Source organism: Sturnira hondurensis, unplaced genomic scaffold, assembly GCF_014824575.4.
Source record: "Sturnira hondurensis isolate 20B ecotype Veracruz unplaced genomic scaffold, ASM1482457v3 Scaffold0022566, whole genome shotgun sequence".
In the NCBI taxonomy this organism is placed as follows: Eukaryota; Metazoa; Chordata; class Mammalia; order Chiroptera; family Phyllostomidae; genus Sturnira; species Sturnira hondurensis.
Genome location: NW_028095197.1, coordinates 18186170 through 18211454, shown reverse-complemented (window position 1 = coordinate 18211454; position 25285 = coordinate 18186170). Strand labels below are relative to the sequence as shown.

General features: G+C 48.2%; 1 protein-coding gene across 10 annotated transcripts in view; it reads right to left on the bottom strand.

Annotated features, from left to right (window-relative positions):
* Window positions 1-367: 367 nt before the first annotated feature.
* Window positions 368-25285, bottom strand: part of PALM2AKAP2 (PALM2 and AKAP2 fusion) — a 307652-nt gene continuing 282734 nt past the window's right edge. For 8 of the 10 annotated variants that reach the window (XM_037036072.1, XM_037036075.1, XM_037036073.1 and 5 more), the window contains 2 exons: window positions 11385-11563; window positions 368-2435 (listed from right to left, as the gene is read on the bottom strand). In XM_037036072.1, the coding sequence (XP_036891967.1) occupies window positions 2337-2435; window positions 11385-11563 (278 nt within the window). In that variant the 3' untranslated portion in view covers window positions 368-2336. The remainder of the gene's footprint in view (window positions 2436-11384; window positions 11564-25285) is intronic. The other 2 variants (XM_037036077.1, XM_037036074.1) reach the window with 2 other exon arrangements.

Genomic DNA, 25285 nt, shown 5'->3' with positions numbered 1-25285 from the left:
ACCTGTGTCTGCCCTGGGGACCCTGGAAATCCTCAGGCAAAGCATCCTTCCTGATTGTCCCATTTTACCCATCAGGACTTCCGATCAAACCCAGACCTCATTTTCCTGAGCATGTCCATCTCCACGCCAGCCCCCCCCGCCCCCCGCCACTGGAAAACGAATTCCTTGCAGCGGGAATAGTACTTCTTTGGTGTTCCCAGTGGCTGGCACGTGTTGTCGAATCTTCATCCGGGATATTTAGGAGCATGACCCATATAAAGATGGCGCCAACTGCCCACCGGTAGAATTTGGCTTCCAACTGCAGGTTCCCTTGGCAGTTTTAAAGGATCCTTGTAAGGTATCAGACAGTTCCGTTTTGACATTGTGCCCATTACTTGTCTGTGAATAAACTTTCCCCTAAGTCAACACTAGTCTAAAAAAAAAAAGAAAGAAACAAAGATAACGTGTGTAACATCTACATACAAATTCTGTGGGGTTGCTACTTGTCAGAATAACATATTAGAGCTTATGCTATAAACAATATAAAAACAAAAAATTCATTGTCGTGAGGTCTGACTTCGTTATTGCTTATTTTTAAAAACCACAGTTTGAAAACAAAAAGGGAAAATAAAAAGAATGCTGGTAGGTTTTTTTTTTTTCCTTTTCTCTCATGGCCAGAATGAAACGTTTTCTCATCCAGAAAGGTGGGGCAGCCGACCACCGAACGCCCTCATCATACGGCTTTAAATGACGGAGAGAGTGGAGCCGGCGTCCTCTGTGGTGTACTGAGCATGCCTACCGAGCATGAGAATAAATACGATACTTCCCTAAGTGTCAGAGGACAAGACCGCTCAACATTCTGCAACTGTGACTCACGCAAGTGCCACGTTAGGTCACTTTAATATTATAGACACTGCATCAGCTCGGTGCCTCTAAATCCCTTTTCATAAAAAAAGAAATTCTCACTCACTCCCGACGCTGGCCCACAGCTTTGGAGGGAATAACTGCACACTCTTGTCCCATGATCATCCTGGAATTTCAATCCTAACCACACACGCTTGCTCACAGGCATACACACCTGATACAAACACACAACAGTACGGGCATGTGTGTGTGCGCGAGACTACACACACACACATACCCTCTCTTTAGGATAGGTAGCTGACTCTAAGCCTGCGCTTCGATTTCTATCCTGTATTTCTCTGTATCCTCCTGAAAAATGCGGGCTGCTCCTCAAAAATACCCCCCACTTCCTTACTTCCCCCCACGCTTCGCCCCTCCCTCCTCTCACTACCTTCATCGCCTCTAATGTTCCATTTCTGATCGATCCAAAATAATCTCATTCTTCCTACCACCCCTAAGGTCCACTTTGTAATATAAAATATAAACCCCTTTTTATTTCTTGTCATCTGCTTCTCTAAGGCAGAGTTCGCCCTTTTTACAATTATTGCCACTCTAAAAATACCCCTGCCCCCTTGAACCAGGCTGTTCAATGTGCACAAGCTTTCTACATGGATATAGACCCCCATCCCATCACAAAAATAGCTGTCCACTAGATATAGTTTTCGTGTGAAGAAGCGTAATTGCGAAAACACATTCTCAGAACCTGCAGACCAGTCAATTCTGTAAGCAGACAAGCTGCGAAAGCGAAAACAATCCATTGGGTTTGGCTTTCTCCCCCTTTCTCAGCCGCCTAATGTAGAACAGATTGTGTGTGCAACCGGAAGAAACACTGTCTTAAAAATGTGGACTTTAAGGTGTTGCGATCATTAGTTGTCCCCAATTGAAAACAATTAAAGGTAAGAGAAATGGAATCCTAATTGCCTCTTCTTGGCAAGTGGAGAGAGAAACATTATTCACTTTATGGCTGCTGGAGCGAATGGAGTTAACCCAACACCCCCGATGCTGAGTGACGGGCGGGAGACCGGCGCGGAGCGTGTCCTGTGCTGCGTAGACGGCACGAGCGTGGGCTCCAGTGCTTTCTCAATGGCTCCGTCACCACTGTTTCCTCCCCACTCAGCGAGGCTGGGCTCAGTTCTGCCTGCAGCAACCACGCTGATTTGCTTGTAACCTCTTCATCCGGTTGGATGGGTTGTGGGTTGGTCCAAATCCAGGTGATTCTTTGAGTCACAAAAAGTCCTTCCTCTGTTGACTCCTGGGTGTTTGAGCTGGACGGGTGGACTTGTTTTTCATTTGATTTTTTGGTCATTGTACATTGCAGCTTCTGTCTACAGAAGGACTGTTGAGTTTGTTTGCACTTTAATAAATATCCCATTAAAATGCCGTGATGTGTGTGGACTGCTTGGCTTCTGGGCGACCCAAGCACCAATAATGCTTCCTGGGTGCAAGGAAGTTTGCTATTCGTTGTCTTCTTCCTCCTGGTTAGCGTAGATCCCCGCCTCCCAACGCAAGGCCAGCGCGCTCTTTCGTCGATTAACCCGCGTGGCCTCAAGGACCTGAAAAGAGAGAGGAAAAAATTATGCCAAACTCAGATGTTGATTATGCATATACAAACAAACTCCTCTGTTCCCTTCCTCCATTCCCTCTCTCCACATGTCATGAAAGGGGAAGGAATAAAGTGTGTGGTACACTGGGAAGTAGGAAGAAATCAAGGGAGCTGGAAGCTTTCTGTATACATTCATCTCACAGCCAAGGTTCATTTGCTATTTGACCCAGAGTCATCAATATGGATTTTAATTTTCCTGAAATGGCCTGCAAGTTTCTTTAAACTAGATCTGACTGTGTAGAGTTTTTAGAAAACACAGCATGTTCCCACCTGCCGTCAATTGCTGCTCTGATGGGAATGCTCTGTTTCCGCCCCACCCAGTACAGTAGCCACTGGCCCCATGCGGCTACGGAGCACTTCAAATAGGGCTGGTGTGGCTGAGAAACTAAATATTTAATTGTAACTAACTTTCATTTAAATGTCCTCATGGACCTCGTAGTGACAGCACAGCTATAGGTTGTCTTAGTCACTTTGTAAATGAGCAAACCAGGGAACAAATCCAAACTAGCAGGCCAGTGCGGATTCAATCCACTAGGCTTTGTGAATCTTTACAAGGTATGATCCTATGTATATCATGACAGTCTACTTTGGTAGAATTAAACTTCAAAGAGGTATTAAGTGGGGAAAAATAGCTTTTCAAGCCAATGAAAAGCAATCTGAGCATTTTGATGCAACTTGCGGGCCATGGGTGCTAGCAGGAAGTGCAATAAAACTGACAACGTCAAGGACGAGTCAGCCCGCCACCGTTGGGGTAGGGGCCCCTCCCTCCAGCTCATGAGGATAAGTCTATGGGCTCCTGAGGGAAACTTCGGCCAATCTGTCCCAACTTTGGTTTGATCAAGATGAGGTCCAGATGAATAATATTTAATGGTGCCAACACAGCAGAAATGGCTCAACTTCATGCCACTCCACCCAAAGCAAACCCATGCATGCCAGCCAGCCAGCCAGTTAAATCATGATGGCATTAGCTTAGGATGTGACGTTTCTGAGTTTAAAGAAAAGTCCGGCAGAGCCAACCCTGGCTGACTGTCCAAATAGCAATGAAGGCTTTGCTTATCCTAAGAACGACCATTTGGGCAGGGGAAGGGATGCTGGCAGCTGCGGAGAAGCAAGGAGGTGCAGGTGACAGGCAGTGCTGGCAGCCCAGGCACGAGCACATTCCGGGGGTCCATCTCCACCTGCTTCTCTGCCCCTCTGGGAAATGAACAGACTTCACAGCAGGGCCAGCTGGACCTGACGTGCAGGACACAGTCATGTCGCCTGAATACATGCTCACCGTCAGGCACATAAGCCATGTCATACAGTGTTTTGTGTGTAAGCATATCGTGGCCACTCACTCGGAATCTACGGGTAGGATGTCAGTAGGAAAAGGCATGCTTTTCAACCTGCTGCCGTTACAAACGGAGGGTCCTCGTGCTCAGCGCGTGGCAGCACGGCGCAGAGGGGCGGGGCTGGACCAGACCTAAAAAGGCCTGAGCTTTATTTCTGGCTCTGGAACATGCCGCTGTTGTTCACGGGATCTTGTGCCTCAACTTTCTTCACCTGTAAAACGGATGGAGCACGGCCACCCTACTTCACGGGATTTCTCACGAGGCAGGGCCGACTCCGAAGTCCAGGCAGCTCTCGGTTTGAATCCTAGTGACTACATCACCTTGGGAAAGTGTGCCCTGCGCCTCAGTCCCTTAGGTGCGTAAGGGGAACAAACCGCCCCCCGCAGTGCAGAGTTGGCCTGGGGAATAAATGGGGCGATGGACGGGAGGCATTCAGCCAAAGTGCCCCCCGCACAGTAAGTTCTCTAACGGTGATTATTTCTGTCATCTTGTGAAGGGGCTTTAGAAACTATGAAGCAGTATTAGATAAAAGGCATTTTAAGAAGGCTCCCTATACTGTGTGAAATGGTCACCTGTTCACTTTGCACACACAAACGGAAAGGTGCACGTCAAAGTTAAAAAAATACATCTAAGTTTCTAAAAACCACAATTAGACATTGAGAAAAGTATATGTAGTGATATTCTCAATATTCATTTTATACCCTATGGAAGAAAATTACTGATAACCATCAACTTACATATATATATATAGTTCATTGTAATTTTAGCTAAATAGGGAGATTTTACCAATACATCGTGTTAGTCCCGACTGGTGTGGCTCAGTTGGTTGAGTGTCGTCCCACAAAGTGAAAGGCCACCCGTCCAATTCCAGGTCAGGGCACATGCCTGGGTTCGGTCCTTGGTCAAGGTGCATAGGAGGGGCAACCGATTGATGTTTCTCTCTCACATCGATGTTTCTCTCCCTCTGTCTCCCTCCCTTCCCCTCTGTCTAAAAAATAAATACAATCTCCAGAAATTTTTTTTATTGTGCTATAGCTTAGCACACCAATTTGAAGAATAATTTTATACTAGGTAGTGAATGCAAGGATATCTAAGCCCCGTAACCAGTCCTTCTATTTCTAGGTATAGAGAGAAATACTGCCACGGGTGCACAAAGACGTATGTATAGTAACACTCAGCAAAGCATTGTTTGTGATGGCAATAACTCTTTTTTTCAGAGAAGAACCTACATTTCCTTCACTAGGAAAATAAACAGTGAGATGTTCCTTCGATGGAATACTACACAGCAGTTATAACGAATGACCTAGAGTCAAAAGTCTCCATATGGACACATCTAAAAACAATGCAGACAAAATGAAGTAAGGAGTACAGGATACTACAATATGATGTCATTCAGAGAACTTTCTAAAACATGCAAACCTGGAACATACTGTTTACATATATGTAGGATGAGTATAAAAACATGCATGGAACCGATGAACACCAAACTCAGGAACAGTTGCCTCTCAGGAGAGAGCGAAGTGGGAACTGGGAGAAGTAAGAGGGGGGCTTGAGTCTGAGCTGCAATATTCACTTTTTATGAAATATTAAGCAAATACTGTGGAATGATGAGAATGGACAAAGCTGGACAGTTGGGCTTCATTGTTTTATTATGTCGTGGCATCTGGCACCTTTGAATGCCGGCTCCATGACATCACGGACTTTGTTTTGCTGACCGATCTATTTTCAGAACCTAGAAAAGTGCCTGATGCGTCGTAGGTGCTCAAGAAGCTGTTAACTGAGCAAACACCTGAACGATTCCCTCTACAATTCTGTATAGTTGAGGTAATTCTTTTAAACTAGAAATGATACAATGCTCTAGAAATAAAAATATGAAACACCCTGTGCTTTCTCAGAACACAAGAGAAAACATGAAAAAATGGGGGAAATGAAGAAGTGCTTTTTCACGGCATGAGTTGGGTGAAATCTGTGTAAAAGGAAGTTGTAGGGGAAAGGAGACTTTGGGGGGAATTCAGCGCTTTAAGAAGCTTCCAAAATAAAACTACAGATTGGACAACTGGGTAAAAGGGAAGCAGGCATGGTTCACTTTCGGACTAACGCCTCCTAAAGCCATGGCACGGAGCTCTGTGGATTTGCATTAAGGTGGACTCGATCCTCTGGAGGTGCATTCTTTTCTAACCAGACTGGGGAATATTTGCTATTGGTGCCCGTAAAAACTAAACAAAGAAACCATTGGTTGTGCCCTCTGGTGCAAACACCTTCCACATCTCAGAGCAGGGCAAGGTCCCCTGTGATCCCACCACACGGCACAGCAAAGCACAGCAGGGCGCATCCTTGTTGCTTGCGCACCAGCATTCTGAGGGAGGAAGAAACAGACAGGGAGACAAACTGCTTTCTTGTCCTTCTCATTCAACCCACCAGGCAATGGCAAACCACAACAGCATGCACCTGGGCCAGGCATGCAGGAAGACCAAGACAAACAAGTTGAACAGTACCTCGGAAGTCACCTTGCAAGACAGTAACTTAGAGGTGTACTGGTAGAGAGGGAAAAGACCAGGGTTAGTACATGGCAGATACACTCACAGAATACCCCCAGCTGGGAACCGGCACCGCACCGGGGCAGACAAGAGGGGCAACACCAGCAGACCATTAGACACCCACACCAAGACTTGCTTCATCTGATATTAGTTTATTGAGAAGTCTGTATCTTTTGGAGCAAGTAGATACCCCATTACTATTTAATAAAAATATCAGATAAGCCATACTTTGTTAATTCAAAATTTGTGGCTTCCAGTTTCTGTGCTTTGAATTAACAAGATCCCCCAATCCCCCAGTGTGCAACGAACCAGACGGCCACAGCAAGCTCCTTGGTGGCCTTTTGGAAAAGCCTAGGAGCCTTTTCTCTTCCTGGAGCGTTCTCTGAACCCCAAAGCAGTCTCGAGGCCTGTGGTCCCATGACAAGGAGACCCTAACTGCAGATAAATGTGGCTTGCAGGTGAGCTCTGTGGAGTCCCAAACTTAAGGATGCCTCCAGAAACCGCACAGCCTCTCTTAACTACCTCAGAGGCCTGGACAAGTACCTGTAGGAACGAAAATGATCCTTCCATTCCTACAGCAGACTGAAAGTCACTGCAAGAAAAGCTCAGGGGGAAAAAGTCCTGGTTATGGGTAATGAGATACAATGACCAACTTTGGACAGTCCCGCCTAGACTCATGGTGATGACCTTGCACTGACACTACTAAGGATGTTGGAGGCATGATGGGTTTTGGGCATTGTAACCATTGAGAGCACAACGTCTGTGATCGCTGCTTGCTTCTTATGTGTAGCACTTATAAACTAGTTCTGTAACCACTGGGCTGATGGCCAGGAGTGGACGGATCTGGAGCTCTCCCCTCCTGTGCACCTCCCTAGGGTGTGAGGGAAAGAACCCAGGAGAGAGCTGGGCGGCACCCAACACCACTGATTGTGGCTGAGCTTCTGTAGAGCCTGGGGTAGGGGACACTGGAGGCGGACAGGCTTCTTTCAACCACTCAGTGGGATCACAGCCACAACCCTCCGAGGCTGTTCTGGTCTAGAGAAAAATGTGTGCCAGGAATTCTTAGACAATTGGTAACTGCTTGTCTCCGGCTCTGACTCAACCCAGGAGAATCCGTGAGGCCTTCTCTTATTCCCAGACAGGGTGGGTTGGCTGAAAGTCCTTTCGGCACCTATTCTTGGGGCAAGAGAGAGAGAACATAGAAAAAATCTCCCAAGAATAGATCCTGTGCTAGAAATAAGGGTGGGGCTGAATGCCCAGGAGGCTGAACTTTGGATTCAGGTCAGTGTCCCTTCAGTCAGGAAAGGGCAAGCAATCCACCAAGCTCAAGGGCATCACTGGCTCAAGAACCCGTCATCTTCTGAGGCTCAGGTCAAGTTGAGGGAACAACGGCCAGAAAAACAGTTACCTAAATATCCCTTTTCTGCCCGGCACCAAGAAACCCTCGAGGACCCTATGATTCACCCGTCCAGGATGCGCTGCATGATGGACCAGCGCGGGCCTCAGGCCCAGACAAGGGTGTATTTCCACACAACATTTTCAGATAAGAGGGACCCACAATAGGAGCGGGGCTGCTGCACTGCGTGTGTGGTGAGTGCCCTGCGCAGAAGCACCGGGGTGAGGGAGGGGATCGATGGCGTTGAACTCAGTCCCCGACTCCACTCACCGACTGTGATGGCGTGGCTGCAGCAGGGCTAGGTCTTCACAGGGGAAACAGGTACCTTTTCCTAATTCTCACTCAGCCTCCCCTGTGTAGGCCGTTAAACGGCCCAGGGTAAGGTGTGGGGTGGAGAGAGCAACTCTCCTACCCCCACACACCCAGGGGTCCATTAGTATGTGGGGTCTGGCCAAAGCCTCGAGCACTGGGACACTCATTGGTGACCACGCCACACGGAACAAGGAACAGCCCAGGTGGGCACAGCCTATGCATTCCGGCTCTGAGATCGTAACCAGGATGGCCATTTGGACATAACTTTGGGGGAAAAGGGACTTTTCCTCATTCTTTGTCACTGACTTGTTCTGCAGAGTGAGCAGAACACCCACAGAGAACCCAATATCACTGATACAGTGACTCCTGGGTCCATGTTCTGAGAGAGAGTTGGTGACTTAACTTTCTACTTTCTGTCATTCTCTGAACCCTCACCTTGTTCCCAGCAGGAGAGGGACAGCTAAGGAACGTGAAAAGCCCCCCGGATATTGTACAGTGTCTCCCACCTCACCCCCAGGCAAGGATTCCATGAACCAGGGGCCTCCCTGCCTGTTCTGCATTTCCCACCAAGTGGGGACAAGGCAGGGGCCCTGAGCTGGGGACTCCAGAGACCACTGCTGCTCTGGGGGGTGCGGGGGGCAGGGGGGCTGCCACACCTGTTTGATGGCGAGGGTCAGTTTTCACAGGTCGGTTGGCAAAAGCGACTCATGAAAACTACAGGCACAGCCCCATGTAGCTCCTCTATCCTGTCTTTCTTCTGTCCCTCAGGCTCACGAACACCACTTTGCCTAATGTATCACTGTGCCTGCACCCCAGTTGCCCTATTTTGTTTTTTAAGTCTGTCTTCTCTTGAGGAAGCACAACAAGTAAGAACTGTTTTTGTTCAGTTCAGAAAGAGCTTGCCACTTCCTATGGACAAACACATGATTGGTCCTGGTCATGCGTGAGGGACTTTTTGGAAGGTGTAACGGCAGGCGGGCCCACTGGTGTTGGTACCAGGGTGACCCTGGACCCAGGTGAGCCATGGGAGGTTCTCAGAGGGTGGAGAATGGAAGAAGCCAGAGTTTGCCCAGAGAATAGCTCGTGTGTGTGAATGGAGCCAGGGCAGAACTGTGGCTTCTGGGGGCAGGGAAGCCCGTGACACCACGTGACCACCAGGCAGTCCGTCTGCTCCTGTTTATGATCCTTCTGGATAATGAGAGAAGGGGCCACAGGCAGCTGGGAAAACAAACGAAGGCTTGTTCATTCCTGCAGGTAAACTTCAACATGGTCTCGAACCCCTGAATCAAGAGGAATAAGAGGAGTGACGAGGGGCTCTGACCATGTATTTGCTGTAGAAGCCACCTGAGTGTGCTTTTCCCAGATTCGGGTCTCTTCAGAGGGCTATAGCGGACTGAATAGACTTTGTTCTGTTCTGCTCCTGAGAATTTTCAACAGCAAACTAGGTTTTCTTGCAACATCAATAACAGAGCCAAACGCTTGGCTCTGAATCCGAGATCTGGGGACACTAACAACTTGGGCAGTGAGTAGGTTTCTTCCTTATGCAAAATGTTTATTTACACAAGAAAAGCAGAGCCAGAAGGCTGCCACTTGATTGCACACAAGAAGAGCGATCAGTATATTAAAACTCTGACTCGGAGCCGCTGCCCGAATGCTGGTAACGAGGGGGGTAATCCAACCTGGTTGGCATTCGCCAGGTGGCTGCCTGAGTGTCCGAGTTTGCACAGAAGAGGCTTCCAGCCTCCGCCTATGAAATGAGTTAAGAGTGGGCTCTTCACCTCTGTGTGTAGGCTTTTCTCTAACATCTGCACTTCGACACAAAAGGCATAGACATGAGACATGTAGAGGTGGCTTAGAAATCACCTGCGTAGGGCACATGCAAAGTGGTTCCATGTGGTCTTCCCCCTCCACTCCAGATGTGAGGGGCCCGCTCAGCCAACCCCCCCAAAGCTGCTGAGGCCGGCTGTGGGATCACCGGAGAAAAGAAACAGCCATTTTCCTAGCAGTAGGCTTCAAAATGGCCACAGGCTCCAAAAATACCTAAACGGTAAACTCCATATTGTAAGTGGGGCTGCAAAGGAGGGCCAGCTGGAGTGACTTAGTGGAGACAGACAGTCCTGTGCGCAGTGGGAAAGTCTGCAGCGGGCACCGGGGGCCAGGCACGTCCCGCTATGCGACAGGAAGAAAGCCCAGCCTAACAGAGGAGCTGAGTGCAAATGCCAAGGATATAGGCAGAGACTCCAGGGAGAGCCTGGGAGACACCAAGAGAGCCGTCAGGTTGCTACAGGAGTGTTTGCTTTCTTCACTGCCAAATATTTTGAAAGCAACATTGAGTCTCAATTGCAAAGACTGCAGTTAATTCTTTAACTTGGTCAACCAGGATATGAAAGGCAATAAGTCAGCCTGGAATTCTTACTGTGAGCCCCGCAGCATTCAAGTTTAAGGTCACTGAATAATTTGTCATCCAGACTGGGGCACTTCTCAGAGTGAAAGGGGACACTATTAAAAATGACACCAGGACAACAGGCATAAACCAGGATTGTCCCAGGAGAACAGAGTGGCATCTTCCACAAAGCCAAGCTATTTGTGACCTCGGTGTAACTGGGGGAAGAGGTGGGCACCTCAATAAATACCTAAGAGGTCGGTGTGGACCCCTGAGGCTGATCCCTGGCTCGTGGCCGTGCAATGACAGTCCTTAGGTCTCTTACTGGAGAAAGAAACCACAGAGCAGTTGACTTCCTTCAAGGTCAATGTGAACATCATGCAAAGTCTTCAGAGCAGCCAGGTGGTTTTTAATTGTCATTTTAAATAGCTCTTTCTTGCCAAACTGTACAAAGGCTTGGTAACAGCCCCAAACTCACTTAGTCTTTTGAACACCGAGTAACATGTATAGGGACTGCCCACAGCAGATGTTGAAGGAACAGTATCGTCATAGTTCTCTAGGGAAACAAAATCCTACAGAGCAGGCCCGTGATGGGAGAAATCAGCTCCCTGGTGCCTGGGGGATGATTTCAGGGCCCTTAATTCCTCCTTCCCACCTTGCACAGTGTCTTTCCTCCCACTGAACATCTCACACCAGTGGGCTTGAACTACAACTGGCAGCAAAGAGGCCTGTTCCTTGCATGACCAGTGGTTTTTGAGAAACAAGGAGACACCCCAACCCCAACTCCAGGCATACTGAACCAACCACACACGGGAAAATCGGTTTTGGAGCCTCGCTGCTGGCTGACACCTCTATGTACACCTGTGCCCGAGCGGGAACACCGTATGCCACGCTACATCCGCCCTCGGAGAAGTGAAAGAGGAAAGGAGGAGAAACTTACACTACTATCATCCATTCTCTCGCGCCTTTTAGATTTGTGTGTCTCATAGTCTTCCATGAGGGTCTGCATCAGATTCTTGGGCCGCTGGGATCCGGCAGCCTCTTCGGGGGCTAAGTCAGGCTGCGAGCTGGGGCCTTCAGGTGTGGGGGATGGAGGAGGTCTGACTTTCTCTATTTTCCCTGAAACAATACGAAGAGAACACCCTTTCTAAGCTTGTCTGCTCATGACTGCTTTCAGAAAGAGCAGAAAGCTGGCAAACAAGCAACCTCTGACGCAGAGCAGCGCTCGAACAACGGCACGTGCAGGACGTCTCATCACAGGGACCAGAGGACTTGAGGGTAACGTCACAAACCACCCAGCAAGGACCTCAGGGAACCCAGGGCTAAAACGTCAGACCCAAGAGGCCTGTTGGGCACTTTATAAATATACGTCAGACAGACAGACGTGGGTTCCAGTGGCTTGGGGACATGTATTCTCTGACAGGTCATAGAGTTAGACTGTGAAGTGATAGCATCTTTGAGCCTCAGAGACCCACTTCTTAGAGATGAAGAAAATGAGGCTGTGCCAAGGGGGGGCTATGCTGGGGCCACTGGGAGCCAGTGACGAGGCCCAGGGCTCCTGGCTTCCTCACCAGGCTCTTTCTTTTCTGCCAAAGGCCACCGGCTATCAGCTGACCTGCCCAAGCTTTAGGCACGGACAGGACAGTGTTGTAAAATCTTGAAGGGAAGCCTGTTCATTCTTCCCAGGGGGCCCCAGTCTTGCTTAGGTCAGCTTCATTCACCCACCTTACCTGCCCCATCCTACAACATCTGGACCAGAGGCTCCCTCCCCTCCCCCAAACCCTGAGGACTGAACACCCAGAGACAGCATGGGCGCTGTAGAGAAGCTGTGCACCACCCCGGGGAAGGCGTGGTCTGAACTTTGTAAATGCCTCATGGGAATTCTCAGATGGGGCGGCAGGGCGTGAAAACTGGGCACTCCCACTGAGACCCTCTGCCTCCCCACCCACCCCCCGCCCGGGAAACGCACAGGCCTGACTTCTGGCCCATCAAACGGTGGGTTTTATCGCCACAGAGCCCCAAATGCACCCCGAGATGTATCTCCTGGTGTCACAGTCAGGGCTGTTCCAACGACGGCCTCCATGGGAGACAGAGGGCCCGTGAACAGGGAGTGTGGAAAAGCACACGGAAGAAGTGGGGCCATCCGAGTCCGCAGTTTGGAAACTGCCAAGGTTAGACCTGTCTGACCCCATCCAGTCCCCAGCTAAGGGGACTCCTCTTTCTTCGTCTTCTCCCCTAGACTTTTAACTTGGAAACTGCCTCACCTAGCTTGACTTACAAGTGAAGTCTGGGGTCCCCGTCCCATGTGGGCTGCTCTAGCCCCTGTCTGGGCACGGCTGCCTTTGATGGGAGGTGGAAAGCCTCCTAGAATTCAGGAAACCCAGGTTTTAATTTCTGCTCTCCCACGAACTAGCCATGTACTTGGCTGCAGACAGTCATTGAACACTCCCCCACTAGTCTTGGGCTCATCACTTCAGTTCTCCTAGCAACAAAATGAGGATTTTGGAACAAGTTATCTTTGAGGTCTCTGCTGACTCACACATTTAGCTATTCTATCAAATATACTTGGCAAGAAGATAAACCCTTGCCCTGGCTGGTGTAGCTCAGTGGATTGAGTGCGGGCCTGCGAACCACACGATCACGGTTCGATTCCCAGTCAGGGCACATACCTGGGTTGCAGGCTGGGTCCCTGCAGGCCAGTTCCCAGTGGGGGACTCACAAGAGGCAACCATACATTGATACTTCTCTCCTTCCCTTCCCCTCTAAAGATAAATAAATAAAATCTTCAAAAAAAGAAGAAGAAGAAGATCAACCCTTATTGATTTAAAGAAAACGCAGGGCCGTCACATTCGGCAATGAGGTGGGATGTTGTTTTCAACCCACAGAACGGAGCCCTCCTCCTGAAAGAGCCACCGTTACATTAGTAACATACGGAGACGCGTTGCCTTGGCCCAAATTACCCAGATCATCTACAGAGAGTCTTCTGATATTAGCAGCCAGGTAAAACAGATTTGAGTTCCCATATTCACTAGCGATGACTTCTATTTTTTCTTTTGGAAATTAAAGCATTCTACAAGGGCTCCCCATCAACTACATGGCACATTTACTGAGACGTTGCCACACGTGCTTCACCTATCCTTCCTTCCTCCCTTCCTCCCTGCCCCCTCTTCCTAATACTGGAATATTTTAAAGTACGTGCTGACCTCAGGGTAACATCACCTCTGCACACTTAAAATATAGCTCCACAACCTCAGGTTGACTTTTTAAACGAAGGTTTGAGCAAGGAGACCGCACGGAGGTGAGCATGCAAGTCCTGGAGCCTGCTTGGGTTTGAACCCACCACTAAACCTTGGGCAAGTTACTCACTGTGTGTCTATCTCAGGCCCCTCTCCTGTCAACGAGATAAAAGAGGTACCTACCCCGCCGTACAGGTGGCATAAGGACTGAGTGAAGATTCAGAAAGTTAATGTTTAGAACAGCAAACATCCAATGTACCCAGTTACTATATACTTAGAATCTCAAAGAATAATGTTTATAGAATGAGAACGAGCCATTTCATGGCTATTCTGCATGATTTTTACAAGTTTCACAATTCTGCTGGAACTAGAGGTAAACACCGAATCGCCGAGACTGGTCATCATGGTTTACCAGTTGACCTCTTAAATGTCCACATCACCTCCCAGCAGCCATGCCTCCAGCCTGCAGCTTCTAGGAAGCACAGTTTCCCTTCCCTGCCCCCCCCCCCTTCACACACACCACAGTCGGTCCCCTGCCCCACAGAACTTTCTGTGAAAGCTCCTTCACATGCTGACTTGTATCATATCTTTCCGTTTAAGCTTCTCCTCGAGGTTAAGCTGTAAGGTCACCTGAGGATGGGGGCCATCTCAATCACCTATGAACCCCTTAGTTCATCTGAATATACACTGCACGAAGGCAGGACCTTGTCTGCCCTGGTCACTGCTGGATCAGAGCTCCCACTGTGGTATTTGGCACAAAGTAGGAGCTCAAGTTTGTTGAGTGAACCAGTGAGCACATCATGAACTATACACAGCAACCTGTTATTAAATGCGTGTGGACAGGGAGAGAATCCCCAGTAGACAATCTGAGGAAAGAAAGAGTGTAAACGTCTTCACCAAAGTGTTTGAAACGAAACAGTCTCAGCCCGCAGAATCACAGGCTCGGTGGCTCTGCAGTCGTAAGAAGCATGTTTAAACGGCACTTCATTTATGGGCTTCACGTCACTCAATCCTCCCAACAACCTTGGGGTGCAGTCAGGCATGGCTACCACGCCGTCTGTGAGCGGTTCGGACCACGGAGGCTCGGACACCAATGCCAGCCCAAGTTACATCAGCTAGCAACCACCAGAGGTAGGTCTGGTCTGGGAGCCAAACCAAGTTGATTATGGCTAACTTATATTGATGGGACAGAGGCTGAAACAGAACTGGAAAGAGGGCAAAGGGTTAGTAGAGAGACGTGGTTAACCATTAAACAGGACAGACATTTCCTGCTTACTTCTTTGCATTCTCGCAAAACCACCCGGTCCCTAAAGCAAGTTTTACCATTTACAGACACTAGAGGTCACAGGAGTAACAGGGAAGAAACTCTGGGTTAGCAGGTCCACAGCCGCTGCTTCCAAAGAGAAAGGAGCTTCGAGAGAGCTCTGAGAGAACGGGAGCCGCCAAATAACCAAGCCCACGCCAGAGCCTCAGGCACAGCTGTCATAGATCCCCAAAGAGAGGAGACATGGCACCCCATCCGCTTGGTATCGGGGGAGTCGGCTTGGCCAGGAGTCTCCGCTGGGCCCTGTGATCTGCAACACCTCCCCCCAACCGTCGCCACCAACTTTTGCCCTAGTCTGGTTCAAACCACGCACCGGAATTCCGTGTGCTGTTTCAGGAATGTGCCATTTCACACAGACTGCTAAAATGGAGGGACCTGCTCCCCCCTCCTCTTCCCCAGAGGTCTCCAGCCAACAGTCCTCACAAGTAGGATGGTGAAAAAACCATCTAATGCTCTTCCTTCCGTGGTAGACACCTGCACACCACCCTCGTTTGGGCCTCAGGGATCACTGCATGGATGTCCCACAGGCCTAGAAAGTCTATCTCTTCCTTGTCTGTGGCCTCAGGGCCCCGTGGAGTTTCTTGGCCTCCAGGACAAACCCTGCCAGGACCCTTACACAGTGACCTCACCTCTGGTCCTTATCATCCCACACGTCCCAGGACCCCCAGGCTCTACCCCCACTTGCCTCATCGAAACCTGCTCTCCTTTTGGTTTATTCACCTGGCGAATGACTCAGAGCTGATGACACCTGAGAGGGAGCTCCGCTTTCCAAGGCAAACATCCCGCGGCCCAACCTGGGCGGAACACTGCACAGAGCAGCGCTTGGAAGGACCCCAGTCACTGTCCTTGGGAAACAACGCAAAGGGGAAGAGTGGCACAGACCTCAGGGAGGACCAAAGGGTGGTCTTAGCCAAAGGCTGGGGCCTGGCATTTACAGAGCAGGATGTGGGTGCGACGTGAGCCTTAGGACACGAGGAACCCACAGAGCAGAGCTAGAATGGACTTCCGAGAGGAGGGTAGGAACAGTTTCAAGTTCATTCTATGGACGTGGTTTTGTCCGAACTATTCCATCAGGGGAAGTTTTAGGCTGAAGCACTGAAGGTGCTCGAGGGTAGTAAGCAGCTTCATGGGGCTGAGATAATTCCAAAGCTGCGTTTCCAAAACTGTGTTCAATACCCAAGTTTCGTAGGGCATCGCTCAATGATGCAAACGGAAAGCCGTCGGTCACATTCACCCGGGAATCACTGGGTTAAAGAAAGCTTTGGGGAAAACGCGGAAGAGAGAGACTTCTTTACCAGAGGACTTCTCCGAGGCTTCGGTGCTAATACGGCTGTAAATCTCTAGTTCAAGGACACGTGTGCAGCATTTCTCAAATCTACTGAACCAGAGAACCTCGCTTCGCAGAATTCCCTATTAGAAATTCCCACAGCGTGTCCTTATCTTGAGGAAAAGTCTGTGCAACATCGCTCTCTAATGAGTACCAGCCAACCAGCTTCCTGGGAACTCCACCAGCTCAGCAAATAAGTGCAGGCCCCAGACTTCCACCACCATATTTTTCCAATAGTCACACATTTGGAAACAACCAAGATATCTGACTACAGGAAAATGGGGGAAGTCATTATTTAGATGATGGAGCATTTACTTAGCCATTACAAATTGTACTTTAGTCCGATTTAGAAAAATAGTTGGGGTCATGGGAAAACCATCAAACTATATTAAAAGCAAAGAACAGGTTGGCTAATCAGATAGAGTGTGGTTGTTTTAAGAGTGTGGGCTCCAGACCTAGACTTCCTGGGTTCAAATCCCAGTCCACCCCTCAAGATCTGTGTGAAAGAAAGCAGAAGTGTGTGCATGGTGCATGGTGACAACTCCATCCGCTAAGAGCGTGTCTTGTGGTAGGCAGGATAATGGCTTCTACAAAGATGCCTAAATCCTAATTCCCCAAATCTGCAGTATGTTGCCTTACATAGCAAAAAGACTTTGCAAATGTGATTAAGTTCAGGGCTTTCAAATGGGAAGCTTATCCCAGAATGTCCAGTTAGGCTTGATGTAATCACAAGTGTTCTTAAAAGAGGAAAGCTGGATGAGGAAGGAAGAGGAGGAGAGAGATTTGAAGATGTTACGCTGCCGGCTTTGATGGAGGAAGGGGCCAGGAGCCACGGAACACAGGTGGCCTCTAAAACTGGAAAAGGGAAGGAAACGAACTCTCCCCTGAGGCCTCCAGAAGGAACACAGCGCTGCTGACACCTTGATTTTAGCCCAGAGAGACACCGCCTTTGTCTGCTTGAGCTGCCCTAACAAAATACTTGAGCTGCCCTTCAGCTTAAGCCACAGAACTTTTTTCCCCTCAGTTTTGGGGGCTAGGAGTCTGAGGTCAAGATGCCGGCAAGGCTGGGTTCCGGTCAGAACTGGCTTTCTGTCCTGCAGGTGGCTGCCTTCTAGCTGTGCCGGCCTAGGCAGAGAGAGTGACTGAGCTCTTGGGTAGCTTTTCTTAAAAGGGCATTAATCCCACCATGAGGACCCCACCCTCCTCACATCTGACTCTAACCGCCTCCCAAAAGGCTCTACCTCCAAATGCCATGCACACTGGCAGTCATGGCTTCGACATATGAATTGGGGGGTTGGGGGACAAAGTCCAGTCCGTAAATGACACATTATAGACTTGGAACCTCTAGAACTATAAGATAGTAAGTGGGTATTGTTTTAAGCCACTGGATTTGTGCAGTTTGTCCCAGCAGAGGCAGGAAACTAATATCGACATAAACCCAGATGGTCCTTCATGGGCCCATGTGCACAGGGGAAAACAAGACAGGTGGTGAGCAGGGCGGGATTGGGAGTCTCTGTGATTTATCCTCATTCTCCCACTTTTTTCTACACAAGCATGGATTCATTTTAAAACATAAAACAAATCAGAAACATTCTTGCAAGTATTGTTCGTCATGCTCAGAAAAGCAGAGTGAGCTGCTCACTCTGGCCTCCGTCAACCAGGCAGATCCAGCTGCCTTCGCAGCTCAGCAGGCGGTGCACGCCGGGAGGGCCGCCGGGCTGCCGCCTCCCCGAGGCCTCAGCAAAGCACTGGTCACGCCTGCTGACAGCAGCCCTGGCAGGCTGGATCACTGGGCTTCCACTCCAAACCAGTAAGCATCGCCTCCCGCCATGAGTGGAGGAGAAAACTAGGAAATGTGAATCCGATTTCCTGTTTACTGTTATAAATAGAGCCCTTTCCGGGCCCGAGAAAGCAGCCAGGCCTCGGCTGCACTTCTGGATTTCCTGAGCAGGACGGATTTCCCTGGGGCATCGGTGACAGGCTGCGCTGGCGGGGGGCAGAGAGAAAATGCTCCCACCCGAGGGAACCTGGGCGGGGGCCGCGTGTCCTCCGAACCCGCCTTCTGTGGGAGCAGGACTCTAAACAGCCAAGAATGCCGATTCCAAACATTTAGAAGATCAATTGGATCAGATGCTTGATTTTGGTGATGATTATATTCTTCCATGTATATGGTTGTCTGAGATCCTAAATCAAAGAGCCTTTGTTTCTACACTTTTCCAAAGGCAAAGAAAAAGCCAGCACCCACTCCCGTTTAGAAAGCAAACCCAACCGAACAAAGACACCCACCAGAGGACATGCCTCGGCTCAGGCCGCCTTCAGTGACCTTTCTTCACGCAGCTCTGGGACGAGGCTGCAGACATCAAACACGGCTCACAGGTCATTGAAATGAGCTCAGAAAGAAATGAGCTCAGACTTGCATGTTCAATTTCATTTCCTCTCAGTAAAGGGAAGATCCTGCTGTCAGACCCGGCGGGCATGGGGCTTGTGCCAGGCGCAGCTGTGACCCACGCTCCACGAGCCAGTCCCTGGTCCTTTCATCTCCTCTGAAGGCCCAGGGGTGGGAGGACACGATGATACGAATCTGCAGACCAGAAGCTTCACTGAGAAATGACAAACACCCTGCCTGGTGAAACAAGCCTGAGGAACATACAAATATTATTAGTTCATGGTGAGTTGGGGTGTTGGATTGCGTTGCTGATATTGGGCCCTTCTTTCTAAACGAAACTGGAGGATGAAAACTCAAGAAGGGAAGAACCCTGCTTCTCCAGAAAAAAACCAGGTTAAGACCAACACAGAACACATTTCACTGAAACAGGAAGAATGAAAACACGGTAAAAAGCGATTTGCTTATGAAGACCTTTTTGTTCAGCACATTTCTACCAACATGGCAGGCGTAGCTGTGTGAAGATTATTCCCCAAAGAGAAAAACAGGGACATATTTTATGGTCAGCATCCTTGTCATATTATTGTCGCCCGACACACTTTGTGTGGGACTTGGTGTTTCTGAAATTACGGCTGACTATTGAAAACTAATTCCAGAACCCAGATTTTGTAAGAGGAACTTCAATGCTAAGGAAGCCACAGGAAAAAAATCCCATGTAGAAAGCAATTTTCTCATGCATCTGCTGCCTTTTACTTCAGGGACACAGCAAGTAACTCATAAGTCATTCTGCTGAAGTTTCTAGGCCTTTTCGTAAAACCCACCAGTAACTGTAGTAACGACCACAACCATAACCTTCTCGGGAGCCTTGTGTGTCCCAGGCGCTGTCCACAGTTACTGATGGGGTTGGTCCTACCTTATTCCATTTTTACTGGTGAGGACACAGAGCTGTATGTAGGTAGGCAGCGAGCAGTAGAGTCAGGATTTGAACTTTAGAAATAATCCCAGATTAATGGCTCTCACACTTAGGCACATGATTTTCTCTGACCAGCTAATTTTTACACAAAGGGTGAATTTATATTTGAGTAAGAGGGAATAGCTATGATGTCAAGTGCGTACACATTTGGGAAAACCTCTGATGTTTACATTCAAGGTCCTGAGAAATAACATAGGTTACATGAAATATGAATGTATTTTTAGGGGAATCTAAGAGGCCTGCTCCATACATTCTCCCCTCCAGCACACCCCTGGTCCCTCCACCCGTTAAGCAGCAGCTTATTCACAAAGATCAAACGGATCTGAAATGCCATTCTCCTTAGGGAAGTACACAGCCAGCCACCGCGGCTAGTAAGAGACACATCACATCCTGCCCTGAACTCCAGCAGCCACAGGGGGACATCCTGTTCCCAGGCCTGGCTTTGATTAGCTTACACTTCTTACCAGGGATCTCGCAGGAATTAGGTCCTTTGATTTTGCTTTTCTTTCTCAGCTCTAGCCTGTATCTTTCTTTGCATGTGGTTCCTTCTGATTTTTCAGAAGCCACTCTCCCGGAGTGTGGAGGAGTCATGTGGGGTAAAAGGCGAATAACGAGGACACTTTGCAGTGTCCCCAGCAAGGCATGGGCTCCACTAGGCACCAACTCAGACACCCTGGACCCGTCGTCAGAAGACCCAGCAGAACGAGCAGCGACAACAGAACATGCTCACGGAAGGGAGGAATTCCACTACCGAGAAATGTGCATTCTCCGAAGTTCTATTTCTCAGAAGCCATGACCATAGTCTTGTGACAGAAGAAAAGACAAGAGCCTCCACCTTCTCAGGACAGCTTTAACCAGGGCACCTGTCCTTCTCAGACCACTGCATGGAATGTCCAAAAAGAACCTGGAGTTCCGTAATTTGAGAAGTCCCGATTTCAGTACATGCCTTTGCCCCTTGCCAAACACTGCTTCCACCTCATCCTTTCTTACCAATTCTTTTCCAAATACCACTTTAAATAAAGATGAATGTGTTTTGGGGGTTCGGGTAAATAAAATTCAGGGAGGTTCTGATCCAAGGCTGAAGGACCAACCTCAGAGCCACAGAGAACAGCAGAGAGCGGTCGTGGTGTTCCATGACCACCCGTGAACTTGCTTCGTTCACAATTCTGCCCAACGGATTCAGTTAAGGGAGTGAACATTTAACCCTGTTCAGCCTCAGACTGACACGCTGATTCCTTGCACACAGTTCTTTCAAAGATTTCAGGGCATGAGCCTGGGTGGAGTGGATGGCTGAGCCCCTTCCTGGGGGTGAACTTGCAGAAAAAACTCAGAAGAACAACCAGGCTGGCCGGCTGGCCACCTGGCCTTGGCCACACCAGTCCCTCCGTCATCGGCTCAGATCTGTGGATGACACCGGCGATTTTGTCTGTTGTAATCTGGAGCACTGGAATTAAGTTCTGAAAGGACAAAGGAGCCATTCTGGGTCACTGGGATACCACTGTCTCACAGCCTCTTGGAGCAAACTCATCCACCCTAGTAGAGGATTCCAGAGTTACCGGAACTCTGAAAAGGAGGGGTAGGAAGGACCCAAGAACCTGCAGGGGTCAAGTCTGAGGACTGGGGTTGGGGGGCCGAGGGAAACTGATCTCAGTCACCGTAGTTGGGTGCAGGTAGCGGTCACCTCACAGACCTCAAGGACAGAGGGGCGGGCGAGAAGGTGAGACAGAGGGTGGAAAAAATATAGACTTTGGAGTCAAATAAACCTGGGTTGGAACCTGGCACTGCCACTACCCAGGCTGGGTGACCTGGGCCAAGTGACCTTGCTATCTGGACTCTGGTATTAATTCTTCGAAAAGGAAATACTATTGCAAGTCCACAATCCTTTATGCGCAATTCCAAAATCCAGAAAAACTCTGAAAACCAAGTTTCATCATAACTTATTTGGCAGTAAAATCTGACATTAACCAGCATTAGGCTCTTCGTTGATTTATTTTTCTCACTTAATGTGACTAACTTTAAGTTTTATAGCAGAAAGTAAATTTTGTGATGGGGGCTATCCCAGGCTCCTGCCTGAGTGTGTTACACAATAGTATATGCCGTGAATTGTTTTTCTAAGTAACAACATGTACTCTTTATGGATTTTCTACAATTAGAAAAATTCTGAATACATCTGGCCTCAAGGGTGCAGATAATTTGTATGATGTATTAGAGGCCTGTTGTAGGATCAAAATGAGTGTGAAGTAAGTAGTATAGGTCACAGCTTTCAGGCCTTGGTCAATCACAGCCACCGTGATTAGGGTTAGGTCACCAGAGCATGTCCCGCCAATGTGGCAGTAGACATGACCTCTGTAGGACGCTACACACAGAATGAGTCACCACGCTCTGCTTAATGAATATTGGGCTGACATACATTTCTTTTTGGGGGTTGGGGGTTGGGGCGAGTTAGGACTTTTCCTTTGATACCCAAAGATAACAAAGGGCAAAGGAAGAAAAAGATCTAGTCAATAATCTTTATAATAACATGATGATCGTTGCCCATGCATAGTAATTCAAACAGATGAGAGAAGCTGAAACTCCCTGGAAATTTTACTTTTGTAACATAAATAGCTATCACCTCTTCCCGCCTATTGAAAGACATGAACAGACACTATAAGAGAAGGGATTCAATGTCTGCACCTTCTCCTTCACCACTTCCCCCCATGTCCCACTTACTGGGCGACTTACTGGACTTCATAGATCAAGTCAACACCTGGCATGAAAAAAAAAGAAACTATTTCAAAAAACTAAACCAAAGATTAAAAAACAAAAAGCAAAGCAACAAAACCCTCACTAATCACCTAAGTAACTGGGTTTCTGTCATGCCTAGAACTTGGAAGTGAAACCAGGATATCTAATAATAGACTATAGGCACTAAAAAGAGAACTGTCTGTTAACACCCTTCATTTGAGAAGACATTTGAAAACACCAAACTTGTTAACTTCAGTAAAACGTTTGAGTCGTCCTCCCAAACTCACTCGTCATATGTTTCACATGTGGAAGCCCCTTCTTTACTGTCTAAGTGTGTCCACAGGAGATGCACGTGTGTTCATTCTTGGGACTATGGCCTCTCTCATGTCACTCATCAAATTGGCACAGCGGCACACCTCCAGAGGTGCTCGCACCAGAGCTCCGTAGAAGCTGGTGGAATGAACTCGTTGCAGGAGGAAGACCTCGAGTCCCCCAGCTCCCAGATGAAGGCAGGACAGCCTGGAGACGAGTGGGGCGAATTTCCCCTTTGAAAATCCTCATTGGCTTCCTACCAACCATGGGATAAAGTCTAAAATCTGAACCCTAGAAGCTGTCTGGCTCCAACCAACTTTGTTTTCTTTCCAGTCTCTTCCTTTAACCCACCCACCCAGACCTTACGTTAACACCTCAGATGAGCCATGTTCTCTGTTCTTTGGGGGCTTGTATAGGTGCTTTTCCTATAGAAATTGTTCCTGGAAAAATTTCCTCCACCCGCCGAACCTAACTTCTTCAGTTCAAAGCTGAAATGGCAAGGGGCACGTCCCTTCTGCCCCTAGGGAGGTGGTCTGCCTTGTTCTCTGCTCCCACAGGTCCTCATGCTTCTCTGTCTTGAAATCACTGCCTTTGTTTGATGCTGTTTTTCCTACTGAACTCTCAGTTCCCCAAAGGCAGGGAATTGTCTTGTTCACCTCTGTATGAACAAATGTAACACGAACCTATGTGAGTGGAATTTTTTTCTCTAAAAATCACATAAGGACCAATAAGATAAAACTTCTAGATAATTTTTTTCTAATAATTGGTCTTTCAAAATGACTATACGCCTTTAAAAATAGAAGTCTTATCATCCCCCATCTTTCAAAAGGAAACTAAAAGCAAAAATATGTATCTTTTTGATACCTGGAGTGTGGTTAGGGAAAATTTATAGGTTTCTCTTTCCTTATCACATCTTGGCTTTCAAGTAAAATTTACTTTTCAGCATGTCTCCAGCATGATTTTCACTAGCAGGGAAGTTAAAAATCATATTTTTTCATCACCTAACATTAAATCATCAGTCTGAGTCAGGGAACAAAGCAACTGAGTCACCTCTACTGGCATGAAACATGCAGTACATTAGCAACATCCCCATTCACAAAACCGGAGTTGGAGTCAGCGGTTCTGAGGCTGGCCATGAATCGTCCAGTTTGGCCACTGTGAGTGATGCGTCAGCCTCCTCCCTGATCATGAACTTGGAGGCAAGCTAGCCAAGCAATACTCCAAGTGTTCCCAGGAGTAAACAGAAAGAAAATTACACTTTGCATTTAGTTCATTTTAACCCATGTTGCAATCCTGGGAAGCCCTGCCATTTACTTTAAATGTTTTAGAGATAAACGTGAAGGAATGAGGTGCACAGGCCTGACTAAATGAATAACCATCTCACTATATATAAAGGGGGAGGCATCAATCCTATAGGGACGGGATATGGAAAGGAGATTAGCATGAGTGTATAAGGAAGTACTGGGAAGACTCAGTACTGGCTGCTGAGAGGCTGAGGGCCAACTTTAGGACCCTGCCTTACTTCAGGTCTGGTGCGGAAGCCCGACAGACGACAGCAGGTACTAGGGAACTAGGGGACAGTGTTGGAATGTCCTTATTTTTGTCCATGTGCCAGAAGTAAAGTAAGGGGGCCATATGGTGAAATGAAGACAAATAAAAATACCCATTGAGCACATGAACTTTAAAGAAGATTCTCGAATGAAATAGTGTAAAGGTGGCTAGGCAGGTGGAGCCAGCTATGCCTGATAGGAGAACCATTGTGCCTGCCTTCCATGTGAGCAGAAGAGGCCGAGATGCTTGAAGAACCTTCTTCCAGAACCTGAGTAGGTTCTCCAGATTGGGCTGAAGTCAAGTGGCATGAAAAATTTTTCTAGGGTACCATGCAAAATGCCCAATTGATATCTTGGTGCTAAGCCAGCCCCACTGTTAAGCACTAACAAAAAACCTCCTGTGTTAGTTTTCTCTCTCTCAAACACTCAGCTGACCATTTCCCTAAAACCTGGAGGAATTCAAAAACTTATCGAATCACCAGCCTTCTCCTTTTCCTGGTCCCTTTCTCTTTCCTTCCTGAATAATTTAGCCCAAAAGCCACTAGGTGGGTTTGGACAAGATTGTGTCTCCAGTGGGGGTGGGAGGAGCCACAGTGGCCCTGAGTGGTGTGCTGAAGCCACAGCAGGGTGGGTAGGGGACAGTGGTGACCCAGCACAGGATCAATCATATAACAAACATATTGAGGATGATAGGAATCGGGTATCTTGGTATTAAGAAGGAGGTTTAAATATAAAAGAGAGAAAATGAAACCTGTGTTATGAGATTAGAATTACAGATATGTGGGTGAGCTCATAGTTTTTAAGATGGATGGAAGGAAGGAAGGAAGGAAGGAAGGAAGGAAGGAAGGAAGGAAACATTCTTTAATTCTGTCCATTATTACCTGTAATAATCCAACAGCAATGAGCACACCTAACACCTGGATCTTGGTCTCTAAACACCATTCACCACTAGAAGAAACTAATGGTCTTCAGAGAAATGGCTGATTTCAGGGCTAGAAAAATATAAGAT